Source organism: Vicugna pacos, chromosome 12 (assembly GCF_048564905.1).
Source record: "Vicugna pacos chromosome 12, VicPac4, whole genome shotgun sequence".
In the NCBI taxonomy this organism is placed as follows: Eukaryota; Metazoa; Chordata; class Mammalia; order Artiodactyla; family Camelidae; genus Vicugna; species Vicugna pacos.
In genome coordinates this window covers 53097260-53111106 of record NC_132998.1, presented here as the reverse complement: position 1 = coordinate 53111106, position 13847 = coordinate 53097260, and the positions used below count along the sequence as shown (strand labels likewise).

General features: G+C 31.9%; 1 protein-coding gene across 9 annotated transcripts in view; it reads left to right on the top strand.

The window, feature by feature from the left end:
* CNOT2 (CCR4-NOT transcription complex subunit 2) overlaps positions 1–11951 on the top strand; it is a 104796-nt gene extending 92845 nt beyond the window's left edge. For all 9 annotated transcript variants that reach the window (XM_015247778.3, XM_015247767.3, XM_006197822.4 and 6 more), the window contains 5 exons: positions 953–1014; positions 1104–1153; positions 3100–3200; positions 4941–5085; positions 10806–11951. In XM_015247778.3, coding sequence (XP_015103264.1) covers positions 953–1014; positions 1104–1153; positions 3100–3200; positions 4941–5085; positions 10806–10892 — 445 coding nt within the window. In that variant the 3' untranslated portion in view covers positions 10893–11951. The remainder of the gene's footprint in view (positions 1–952; positions 1015–1103; positions 1154–3099; positions 3201–4940; positions 5086–10805) is intronic.
* Positions 11952–13847: the final 1896 nt, after the last annotated feature.

The window sequence follows — 13847 nt, the reverse complement described above, 5'->3', positions numbered from 1 at the left end:
AGGTGTCCCTGATTCTCCCTTTGCCCCTTATAATCTTTTGTTCATATGGCAGCCAGGACAGTTCTCTTTGAATATGTTATTTTTCAGCTCAGTACTCAGTAAGGGTTTGTGGTTTTATTTTAATTAAAAACCCAGAATCTTGATAGGCCTACTAATCTTTATAGGCATGATCTCTCCTCTACCCACCCCTCAACAGCTTCTCCCTTTGCTCACGGCTCCACCTAACCACTGGCCCTCTTGCTGTACCTCAGACATGTCAGTCCTAACTCTGCACTGGTTGACCTAGCACTTCCCTCTGACTGGCATAGTCTTCTGCTGGGTAACTAGTGAAGTTATACTCCCTCATACCCTTCATATCTTTGTTCAGACGTGACCTAAGTGCGATTACCCTATTTAATTGTGCAGCTCATCTTCCCTCCCTACCCCACCACTAACATGGAATATTGTTTGTCTATTATGCAAATTATTTTTGTCTACCTCCCTCCCAATCCACCATCCTCAACTAGAAAGTAAGTTTCATGTTGTCAGTGAGCTTTGTTATGTTTGCTAATGTATAAGCACCTAGAACAATGCCAGCCGTACAATAGTGGACACTCAGTAAATATTTGCTGAGTTTGAACTTTTGTTTTTAATAATTACTGATTTTTTTTTCTGGCCATATTAAGTGGGAAAGCAATTTTACTTGGGGGCATGTTATTAATAAATTTAAAGCTTTCTGAGTTAAAGTAATAATTTTTATATATGTGTGTGTATATATACATACATGTGTGTGTATATTTTTAACCTTGTTTCAGTTTCCTGCTGTATAAATCATAGTACAACTAACAAAAGAAATAGAAGTAAAGCTGTTCACTTTACATTTGAAGTCATTGTTTTTCCTGATTTCCTGAAATAAAATTAGAAATCTTTTTCTACTTTGGACTTCAGAATGGTTTTTTTTCCCCTTATTCAGAAATCTCTACCCCAAATTTGCATCACCCTGGGCATCTTCACCTTGTCGACCTCAAGACATAGGTAGGAGAATCTGTTTGTGTTTAGACCTTTTAAAAATATCTTTGTAACTGAGAATCAGTTAATAAGGCTTTTTTCATTTTATTATCCAGACTTCCATGTTCCATCTGAGTACTTAACGAACATTCACATTAGGGATAAGGTGAGTGTAGTTTATTATTCTACTCAGTCAGCATGAATCTGTCTGTTTTCAGGTGCTGTTTTTCAGTTCAGACAGCATAATATTTTTGAAATAATTAGCAGTAGTCTCAAAGGTATGCTTTTTGTATATCCATTCAGCTATAGATAACAATTTTATTTCTATTTTTGTTTATAATCCTGTGTTTTGATGAGGTCTGGGTTATGTTTTAAAAATATTTTTAAAACACTATTAAGACTTGTAAAATGTTGTATTTATTAATAACAGGGCACAACTATAACCACAGTTGATAAGAATAAACTAACTTGGAAAATTTGATAAATTTCCTTCTGATATTCTAATTTTATGCACTTACCAGTAAGAAGGATTTTTCTTTACAAATATTAGATACGGTGTTTTTTAATGAAAAAACTACATATATTTTTAAACTGTTTCTAACCTTTAACTTTTTTCTGTAATTTTTTCCATTTTTTAATTACATAAATTTCTAATTATAAAGTAACTGTTAATGGATTGCAGCTTCAGTCTTTTCCTCTTTTAATTCTAAGAAAGAAAATAACACTTTTGTTTTAGGGGAAAGTGCTGAGAGTCCATTTCTGTTAGAAATGGTATTGAGATTATGGTCTTGTGAAAGGGTAGATAGAATTTGTTAAAAATATGTATTTGTGTCATACACATTCATGTATAAATATGTGTATGACACAAAAATACATGTGTGTGTACAGGCATGTATAATAACAAATATAGATAAATGACAGTATTTTATATCTGTACCATGTAGTTGTATAGTCAAATAGCTGTTGATGTTGTTGACAGGCAAGTAAAGACAACTGTATTTCTCAATATTTTTCAATACTGGAGTGGATGGAAGACAAGAAGTATGAGAGAAAAAGCGAGCTAGTGTTTTCTGTCTGTGGATTATGTGATTTGCTGCCACCTCCACAATGACACTCTTTTTTGTGCTCCAATTACCTGAGGGTTCCAGAACTTTTTCTTATGCCAGGTTAAGAAATACTAATTTAGGAGTGAGTACTTGTCACATTTAAGACTGCTGCCTGAATGGGCCTAATATGATTGGAGTGAAAAATAACATTCAGAGAATGAGTAGCAATAGTTAAATAAACATTTAGGTACAGGATTAGGTAAAGAGGTAAAAATGTTCCCAACTTAAGTGAACTTTTAATAAAGATTTATCTTAATGCAAGAATTTGAGGCTGCTGAACTTGCACTTGATAGTTTAGTAGGCAGTTATGTTTCTGCACTGTGGAGGGACAGGTAAAGCATCATCTTTTAGTCATCCATTCAAACAAAATAAAGAACTATCCCTTTTTGATTTTTGTACTTATCTGTGATTTACTAAAAATACACAACTGACTTGTGAATAGCTATCAGGTGTAGATTCAGTTAATACTTCCTTTAAGTTTTCTGTGTATCAGGCGCTCTACAAGATGCATTCACCGTGTCACTTACTTAATTTTACTTACATTTTTAGTAATCCTTAGAGGTATTATTGACTACGTTTTATAACTGGAAGTTCAGAGACATCAAATAACTTGGACATGGTCGTGTTAGTAAGTGATGAAGCTAGGACTTGAATGTAAACCCTGCATCTGTGAGAACAGTGTTCGACTATTGTTGTCACATTAAGTATTAATGCACATCTTGAGTAAGAGTCAGCATTAGGTCTTGCTTAGAAATTTTTATTTAGCTTTTTTTCCCTGTTAGTACATAAAATAGAGTACTAGAAATAATTAAGTGACTTTAGTCATTTAAATGATGAAAACTCCCCTTTAGAATTATAACTACCTGTGTAATCACATAATAACTGTTATCTGCTACAAAGAGGAGTTTTTGTTTTATCTTTCTATTTTTACTTTAGTGGAAGTAATTATATGTTACGATTTTCAAACTTGTGTTATATGTCAGAATAATTTATTTTCCTTTTCCAGCTGGCTGCAATAAAACTTGGCCGATACGGAGAAGACCTTCTCTTCTATCTCTATTACATGAATGGAGGAGACGTATTACAACTTTTAGCTGCAGTAGAGCTGTATGTTCAAAGCATTTTTAAACGCTTTTGTATTATAGTGGATCTTGTTTATTCTAAAAGCTTTTTTTAATGATGATGGCTGTAGTTTTTGTCTTGTTTTTAAAGTGGAAATATTTCTCCATCAAGAAATTTAAGTTGTTTATTTTTATATTTAGTAAAATTAAGTTAATTAAGGTTGAAACCTTATTATTACCATGTCTTCATAATCATTGTGTACATAAAAAGAATTTCAAACTTAAATAATCCTAAATTTGTAAGAATACAGAATCAGCTTGATTCATTGATTCGGTGAATCTAATTTTTATAAATATATAAATAAGTGTAAGATATGGCTCACAACTGTGGCTCATCTTACTCCTTGTGGAATCACATATGTTAATAGCAGTGAATTTCATCATTTAATAAATATTTATTGGGCATTATATGGGCAAAGCATTGTGCATATTTGTTTTGTGTTTTGAAGTATTGATAAAATAAAGTCCACGTTCATTATCAGAAGCCTGTTGGCCAACTTAAATTAGTGTTAAGAAATTTGTACATTGAATACATTGTTTTTCTGAGCATTTCTATTTTTGCCTGATGCTCTAAGAATGAAAATTTTGTGTCATTTCTTTTATGTCCATTTGGTAACATTTTGTTACCAATAGACTATATTAATCACATTTACTAAAATGAATTGTTACTAAAAACTTATGACGTAATGATTGGGAGACCTTTTTATAGACTTATGTTTTTATAGTATTCCTAATAACATTTCTATAAATGGCCTTGGATCAGATACTTTAAAATTTTTGTAAAATTCACTGTGTTGATAATAAATTGTTTTTTATTTCTCAGTTGAGAATTTGTTTTTTTCCATGTTTTTCCTCATTTTTTGTAAGAAAGCAATTGTTACCTGTTCCTTTTAGTTTATTCGTAAGTAAATAAATTCATCAGTCATTCATTTATCCATCACTGGCAGTTCTGTCTCATATCTTATTTATGTCTAGAAAAATATAAACATATATAAAATATGTCTTTAAAAAAACTCTCATTGTATTGGTAGGAAGGTGTTTGCATGGAGGTTTGTTCTGCTAGAGGTGTTTTTTGTGGTATGTTTACCTCCTTTAAACGTTACTTCCCTAGTTTACAAGTGGTATAAATTCTCATTGATTCTTGCATGAATTCTAACGGATATCCCTTTGGCTTTTGAGAATTTAGGCTCAATGAGATTTGAATAAAACATAAAAGTAATACATGAAGAATTTTCAAAATGGATTTTTAATTTTCAGCACAGTTTAAGAATTTTTGTGAATTTAAGTAGTTAATTCAAATAGACCTTGTATTTATTTTCTTGCAAAATAATGCAAATAGTTGGAGGTTTTGTTTGTTTTAATAGATACCTCAATTTCTTTTGAATGTTAAGAATAAGAAAGAAGTGAAGTTTCTGGAACACAGTGTATCTATTTCATTACATTGCTGAGCTTTTAAGATCTTGTTTTTTCTTTGCATAAAAAATTTCTTTAGTTAAATAAAGATGTGTATGTAATTAAGGAGTATGGTTTTGAGGCAAGTTAAGAAAATACTTCTTTATAGTTATTTTACTAGGGCTGTATTTAATCATAGAAAAAATCAGGGTAAAGAAGCATCAAATTTTTTTAATGTGTAATTATTTTCTGAAAAATATTTTACAAAATGTAGAAAATGTTTGCTGTGAGCCACAGGAAAAAATTAATTGTCTTTTTCTCTTAAAAATTGAAGTTTTAACCGTGATTGGAGATACCACAAAGAAGAACGAGTATGGATTACCAGGGCACCAGGCATGGAGCCAACAATGAAAACCAATACATATGAGAGGGGAACATATTACTTCTTTGACTGTCTTAACTGGAGGAAAGTAGCTAAGGTATATTTTTTTCCATGTGCAAATGTGTAAATGTATAAATCTAGATTTTACAAAGAAGTGTCCTCTTTTATCTGTTGTATGTAGCAATACATCCGTTCCAATAATGTGCCAGATATTTGCTGAGTCGTCTGTCTCCACCTCCTTGGCTTGATTGAAACTCTAGGAGAGTATCCAGAAATAGTTCATTTTACCTGTAGTTAGGAAAATGATTGAACTTGGTAAGAAATTTTGTAATTTTTCATAAGCATTGATAATATTTGAAATATTTTTGTGTCTACTCGGTTGTAAAATAAAGATACCCTCTTTGCAATCCCAGTCATGTATTCTTATATTATTACTTTAAATTAAGTAAATATGAGATTACCCTAAAACCAGTTTTTAAGTAGATGCAGGCTTTTTAAAACGCTTGCACTCATTGCAGGAAAGATGCTTGAGCAAAAACTGTCCCTTGTGCAGTTTTTGTCAGTGTCAGCATATTTCACATTTGTTTGGTTCCTTATGTAAAAACTTAGTCTACCTAGTAGAAAATAGAACTCACGTAATCTGATTTCATAACTCCAGGATTTCTCTGAATGCTTTTTCCATTGATTAGTCTTAGGATTAAAAACTAGAGAGTTAGTTTTGTTTGTTTTAAATAAATTTAAACAGATATTGACAGTTCATTGGACAACTTTTTAGTTTTTGGTTTAGGCTTTTTTTTTCTTTTGAGTCAGCTTTACTAAACTGATAAAAAGGTAAACCATTTTAAAAAGACAGTGTAAAATGCTTACCAGAGAATTATTACAAAATTTAACATCACAAGAAGACTTCATATAAAACATGAAAAATAGAAAAGATAAAAGAAACCCCAAGCAAGATATATACAAGACTTGGCTAAATCTTTTTTTATTACTATTTTTGGGTGTTTCTCAACGGTCAGTGTCATTTCACCTCAGACCAAGTCTGTATGTCACCATGCATTATATTTGAGTTATTTTTAACAATTCTTAATTAATATACAGCTCGTGATTTCAAAAGAAGATGCGTGACCTAACCTTTCAGTTAAATAGAAATAAGTACATTATTTACTGATAGTACGTGGGACATTCTGTGTGTTACCTGCTTTAAGAAATACAGTGTAGTAGAAAGCCTTAATTTTTTGTATCAGGATTTGAATTTAACTCCTGTGTTCTGCTACTTATACTTTAACCTTGTGCAGGCATCCTTTCCATGCCTGTTTCCTTATCTTTTAAGTCAAAATGATTTTTGCCTCTAGATTTTCATGAGAAGTAATCGAGGTTGCACAAACACATATGCACTGAGTACAGTGCTTGGCATATATTGGGTATTTGATACAGGAAAGTAGTGGTAGTTTGTTGCTGTTGTTTTTATCATCGTTGCTGTCATAGCTCGTTTCTGTTCTTCCAAGATGGAAAAACTAACTGAGTGTTGTTCGGTTAGGTCAGTGGCTTGAGCTTGCATCAGAATTACCTGGAGGCCTTGTTAGAACACAAAGTGCTGGGCCACACCTTTGTTGTTTCTGGTTCAGTAAGTCTGTGGATGGGGCTTGAGGATTTATTTGCATTTCCAACAAGTTCCCAAGTGATGCCAATGATAATGCTGGTCTTCGTCTGGAGCCATAGTTTGAGAACCTTAGTTGGTTCTACAGGAGAGAAAAAGTATCTTTGGAGAGGGGAAATTAATAGCAAATAATTGAAGTTTTTTTCTTTTCACTTAAAACTTTTTGCTCAATATCATCGTAAATTATTCCAAACATTACTCAGTGGTAGAGCACGTTCTTAGCATGCACAAGATCTTGGGTTCAGTCCCCTGTACCGTCATATATGTAAATAATATGTAAATACCTAATTACCCCCCCAAAGGAAATGGCTATTTACATTAGATAGATGTATACTTTTAGTAGAATTTTAGTTTGATATATGTGAAGGAATCAACTTACGTGAAAAAATCAGTTTTCCAGAACTAAGTTCTCCCCGTAAAGTTAAATATTCAGAAACAACTTGAACATTAATAAGGCCCCTATTTTCCCACAAAAACAATTCCGCAATCAGGTAAATGTTATTTTAAAGAAAATTATTTTTGTACGTGTGTGTGTGTATATAAAGTAATAATTTTGCCAAGTTTTATCTTTTCTTTCCTATGTACAGTTGAGCTTTTGTCTTAACTTTTACCTTTAAAAATTTTAGCTTTGAAGCTGGAAAATAAAATTTGAGAAATATCATTATTAAACTATTTTTGAGAACTCTCTCTCAAGGTAATTTGCTGGCCACTTGGCACTGATACTTTTCAAACTTGTTTTCATAGTGATGAAAGCAAAAGCAAAATTACTGGTTTCTATCAAGTTTTAGTATGCAGCGCACTTTTGATTATATTAAAAAGCAGATTCATGGACTTAAAACTTCTAAGTTGTGTTATATTCACAGAATAAAATTTTCACAAAGGCTTTTGGGTTTTTTTGGTTTTGTTTAAGGGTGTTTTCAGTGTTTTACCAGAAACTGGATTAGGAATTAAGAAATTTAGTTCCGTAGTATATGTATGAACAGACTTCTTCAGACTATAGAAAATCCATTGAAGTGCCATGTCCCAAGTCAGAGTCCCCATCTGTAAAGTAGGTGTGGTTTATTATTCACAGGTAAAAACGCCTTATCTAGCTTCAACTCAAAAGAAGTCCTCAGTATGAATTAGTATTTTAAGTAATAGTTTAATGTTGTCATGGCATTTTTGAAAAGAATTGACCTGATCTAGACCATAAGCATGTCTGTATTCACAATATCTTGTATGAGGTTTTCTTTCCCTTTTGCAAATCACTTAACATTTTCAAAGAATTGAAGAACTGTACGATAAATAAGGGATTAGATTATTTAAATCAGAAATATTTCTTACCCCTAAAAATTGAGTTCTAGGATTCAGCCTATTATTTATTTAAAGAATTACCTATATGTCAGTAATATACATACATATCAATTTTGATACCACATTTGCTTATTCTTCTCTTTTAGATAATCTTGATTTGTTGTAGAATTATTCAGTATCTCATTAATTTAAAATTTTGTGATAATTTAGATAGTATATAAAATCTCAGTGAGTAAGCTTTTTAAAATAATTTCACCCACAGAGAATTTTTAGGTAATAGACATTCTCCTGTCATCAGTAGCTTTCTCAAACTGAAGACTTTAAAGTTTCAGAATTCTTTCAGACTGACTTCATCTTATGGATCCAACACTGAATAGGATTTCTACTGCTTAGGATTCTTTGTCATATCATAGCCTGCTATAAATGTGATGTGATTTTTAGTACCTAGAACTCTTTCTAGCCTTTAAACCATTAAACTGTAATCTAAAAATCCTTTTTCCATTAGAGCAAATATATACATAGACCTTCTAATACCTAATATTTGAATATTTAAAAAATTTAACTCTTCTGTTCCTAAAACAAATGAAGAAAACTTGTGTTCATTGGCTCATCAGCCATTAATTACATACCCACTGGGGGCTCAGCTCAGTGGTTCTCAATATTCTAGGCAGTACATAGTGATACACAAAACAGACATACTTTCTGCCCCTATGGATTATATAGGGGTGTGTGTGTACACAGAACATGAATATGTTAAAAAAAGATACTACAATAATAATCAAAGTTAAGGAACAAAGAGATTGTAAGCTTTATGTTTTTTAAGAGTAAAAGTACATAGAAGTCAAAGATTTTAAAAATTGGAAGACAAAATTTGACCTATTCAATTTCTAAAACTCTGATACAAGGTCTTTGAGATTTTTGCCCCCTAAATTTAAACCGATCTTTTTTTCAATATGTGTGGAGGAGGGGAAATGTATGCATTAATGAAGTTACTCTAGTTTAAATTCTGATAATACAATGTAGTTCACCAGTGTACAGTGATGAGGACAGGACAGTTGAACAAAATTTTAATTTATATAACTTAGTGGAGTGTGTGATTTGTCAGATACAAATAGACTTTTTACCCAATAACTACACATATTTTGGAACAAAAATACCAATTTTAATTTCTAAAGAATGATACAAGAAGATACTTTCTTCACTAATTTGGATATTCACCTTCAGCCAGGCAGTAAAATTCTTTCAAAGCCTAGATGGGATAGGGAGAAAGTGGTGCCTACACAATGCATGAGAGAAGCAGTGGGATTGTGGTGGTGATTTTGGAGTTTGCTAGTTTTTACTGATAAGTGAATAACCTCTGTGCTGCAGTTAAGTCTATGAAATGCACCTTCATAATGTGCCATCTTTAAATAAACATTTGTCAGTGGACAGGGTTATTTCAACAGTATTTCTGGATGGGGTGTCATTAAGTAATTTTGGTTTTAGATCTTGGGCTAAAAATATTAAAAAATAATGTGTTATACTAGGAAAATCGTGGGCTTTGATGGTCACGTGGGTCTGGATCCTATTCTTAGATCTGCCACTTCTTGTGTGACTTGGGCAGTTACTTGTAAGCCTCACTTTCCTCCAATGCAAAATGAAGATAATGATATCTACTTTTCAGAGTTACCATAAAGATGAGAATAAAATTAGCTGTGTCTCTAGTTTTGACACATTTTAAGCTTTTGCGTGCTAAATTATATCTGCTATTTCTGTAATTGTTAATGTAATATCCTTAAATTTTAAATACTTGGTTTTATATCTCAAAATTTAATCATTATGACCTAAGTTTCATCTTAATTTAATAATGAAGTTTTCACTTAATTTAATAATGGAAACATCTATTACAGAATTAATTTGAAATAAGGCAGCTGAGGCAAAATATGTTAAGCCATGGTGCTAACATTACTTGTTGGCGTTCTTTAGTACATAATACATATTAAGGTTCATAATGTTCTAAATAGGATTAACTGAGGTAGCTTATGCCACTTGAATTCAGGTTGTAGAATTAGAAATTTTAGAGCCTCTACCTTTTTGGATTTACAAAGATATGTTTTTTGTTTTTTTTTTTTAATATACAAAGTTGTATTCTGCATCTCTCTTCTTGATCTTGGGTCATATCATGAAAAACTGCTTCACCATTCTTAAACTTTAAAACTCGTAGTGTTTTGAAAGTTTAATTAAAGTAAGCTATATAGTTCATCTTCAGCTGTGCCTACAGCAAAACCACTGTCTAGTCTGGGGTGGCAGTTACGTCTCATTAGGGTTTGGGATTTGTGAAATGGGAAGTCTGGAGATGTGTGAGTTTTCAGTTATTTTCCCCAGATAATGAGTTAGAGTAACTTTAACGTTTGCTTCCTTTTTTAAAAATATGTGATAAGACAAATAGGAAAATCCTTTATTTCTAAACTTTTTTTCATGGAAAAGAAGTAAATTTTTAAGTTTTATACTTCATTGGAGGCAGCTTCACTTTAAATGTCCTGTAATTTTCAGTGCTTCTTATTAGAGAGTCATTGTTCCCTTCAAGCTTTCATTTTTGAGAAAAAATAAAAAGCCTAGAATTTCAGTGTCATAAAACATTCCATGCTCATGACTAGTCTCTGACTTTTATGCAGAAAGCTACATTTTTGTACTTACCAGAAACTACAGCACATTATTTTCCTTCAAGCTGTATTTTACTTAGGAAAAAAAAGAGTTGGTATATCTCTGTTCATTCTCATCCATGTAGGTATTTTTATTTGTTCATATAGTAAATAAAATATATTTTGACAAAAATCTGAGATCAAAGGGAGAGGAAATCATCTAAATTTTTAAATTTGGTTTTATAGGAGTTCCATCTGGAATATGACAAATTAGAAGAACGGCCTCACCTGCCATCCACCTTCAACTACAACCCTGCTCAGCAAGCCTTCTAAAAAAAGACTTCCCTTTTCTCGGGGTGTGGCTGTCTCAGCACAATACTCAGCATAACTGCAGAACTGATGTGGCTCAGGCACCCTGGTTCTCGTTCCTTGAGGATCTGGCAATTGGCTTACGCAAAGGGTCACCATTTGAGGTCCTGCCTTACTAATTATGTGCTGCCCAACAACTAAATTTATAATTTGTTTTTCTCTAGTTCGAGCAGGGTCTGAATTTTTTCATTTATTTTCTTTTTTTGCCAGCAGACAGACTTGGGTCTGTAAAGACAAGCAAGTACACTGACAGAAGTTTGCCATTTAGTTTCTAAAATGTAAAAAAGAAAACCCACAAAGGACTCAACAAAATTAGACCACAAAATTTGCATTGTTCATTGTAGCACTATTGGTAATAAAATAACAAATGTTTGTGCATTTTTATGTGAAGATCCTTCTCGTATTTCATTTGGAAAGATGAGCAAGGTCTGCTTCCTTCATTTTACTTCCCCCTTCTGTTTTCGAAAGGCAGTTTCGCCAAGCTTAATGCAAGAATATCTGACTGTTTAGAAGAAAGATATTGCCACAATCTCTGGATGGTTTCCAGGGTTGTGTTATTACTGAGCTTCATCTTTCCAGAATGAGCAAAACACTGTCCAGTCTTTGTTACGATTTTGTAATAAATGTGTACATTTTTTTTAAATTTTTGGACATCACATGAATAAAGGTATGTATGTACGAATGTGTATATATTATATATATGACATCTATTTTGGAAAATGTTTGCCCTGCTGTACCTCATTTTTAGGAGGTGTGCATGGATGCAATATATGAAAATGGGACATTCTGGAACTGCTGGTCAGGGGACTTTGTCGCCCTGTGCACTAAAGGGCCAGATTTTCAGCAGCCAAGGACATCCATACCCAAGTGAATGTGATGGGACTTAAAGAAGTGAACTGAGACAATTCACTCTGGCTGTTTGAACAGCAGCGTTTCATAGGAAGAGAAAAAAAGATCAATCTTGTATTTTCTGACCACATAAAGGCTTCTTCTCTTTGTAATAAAGTAGAAAAGCTCTCCTCACTGCAGTGTTGACTTTGATTTGAAATTGTGAAATTATTTCTTCAACATGAAAAGAGGAAAAAAACCTAAAGTTTTATAACTGAATGGTGTGACTGAACAATTTAAAATCTAGTCTTTTTTTTCCCCCCAGCTTTTGACAAGTCATTTAATGGAACCATATACCATTTCACTTCTAGGTTAAAAATGTAGACCTTCTTAGCATTAACCAAGTTCAAAATGGAGAAAACTATTTTTTAAATGAATTATGGCAGCATTACAAGTAAAAACTTCCTGAACACTCTTGAGACACGATACTGTGCTTTTGTGGGAAGTGTATGAGAAATTTCTTGATAGACATATCTTGAAGTAATGTGCAAATGAAGGTAAGCCAAAGAGGAGTGGGGTAGACTTTCCCTTCAGTTTGCTGTCCTGGGTATTTCACATACAAGTTGATGGACTCTTTTCCATCTAAAGATAAATACTTGTTTGAAGGCTGATGCTATAAAAGAACTAGAGATGTAAGTTAAAAAAAAAAATCAGTTTTGATTCTTAAAATTTTCGTTTTTAACCTATTTTTTTATGAAGAGTGAAAGTTTGTTGACATTTACCAAACCATGTTTGAAAATGAAACATTTATGACATTGCTGTGTTTGTGTATCAGGCATATAAAGTGACTTAAATTTACCTTTTTTCTAGGTATTCTGAGATACGAGAAACTGACATACAAATACCAGGATTTTTTAATCTTTCAGATTTAAACCAAAGCATCTGTAGGAAAAATGGCACTTATGTAATTATATTTTAACTTTTGTGCAAAAAAACCCTTCACAGAACACATACCATATTTGATGTAAATGAGAGTCAAATCCTAGAAACTGATTTCTTAAAAAAGATTACATTTTTTCATAATGTAATTATATTTTGTAAAATGTAACTATTCCTACATAATCATAAGAAACAGGTGGAAACAATAAGAGAAAGTGGAAAGGGATCTTTATTCTTATGAGTATAAACATAACAGTTTGAAGTATCACCACCATCATGATTGATGCTGTGTGAATGACTCAGAAAAACAAGATTAGCTCATATCATGTGGTTTGTTGTTTCAACTCTAGTTGTTTAACTGCCATATACCAAGTTTTAAGTAAATACTTTTCCAGTTTTCTGAATTCTTTGTACCCTGAATCAAAATGAGAAAACTCTTGCATATAAACTAACCACTTATAACTTGTTAATAGCAGAAACTACCATGCTCTCAACTTCAAATTCAAGTTTTAAAATTATATTTCAAATCTTTAAAATACTATACTAAACTTTAATATAACACAGTTAATATTCCTTGGTTTAATAACTTGTAGTTATACATGTACAGAAGTTGACCTAAACTAATATTTCACATTTTATTTAGATTTAGTTGTTAATTTTTCCCTATATAACTAGACACAGGTGTGTACATTATGTTATATAATTTTTGTGATTATGCTATAGGTGGCTTTCTGGAAACAAAAGCTATTTAACTGCAAAGGAAAGTCCTTTTAGTTAATTATTTCAAATATATTCTGTGCTGCTTGTAATAATACAATAATAATATGATAAAACTCCATCTTCAGGGATTTTTTCACTATACAGACAGTCTTCCTTGGATATAACAAATCTTAACTGAAAATTTAAATTCTTAACCGTATATAAACCATTTAATTGGTCTTTTCCGTTTTGCCACTGAATTTGGGACACAGTAGGTGCTGATAAATTCATGTTGATTAAATGGTATAAATTGACAATTTCAATTTGAAAATAAAATGTACAAATTAAAGCACTGGGCTTTGAAATAATTTACTATTTTTTTACTGTAATTTCATTTTCAAAAGAATCTTTTTAAGCATTTTCAGTTTACTTCCAAAACGTTCAAATTTTTCC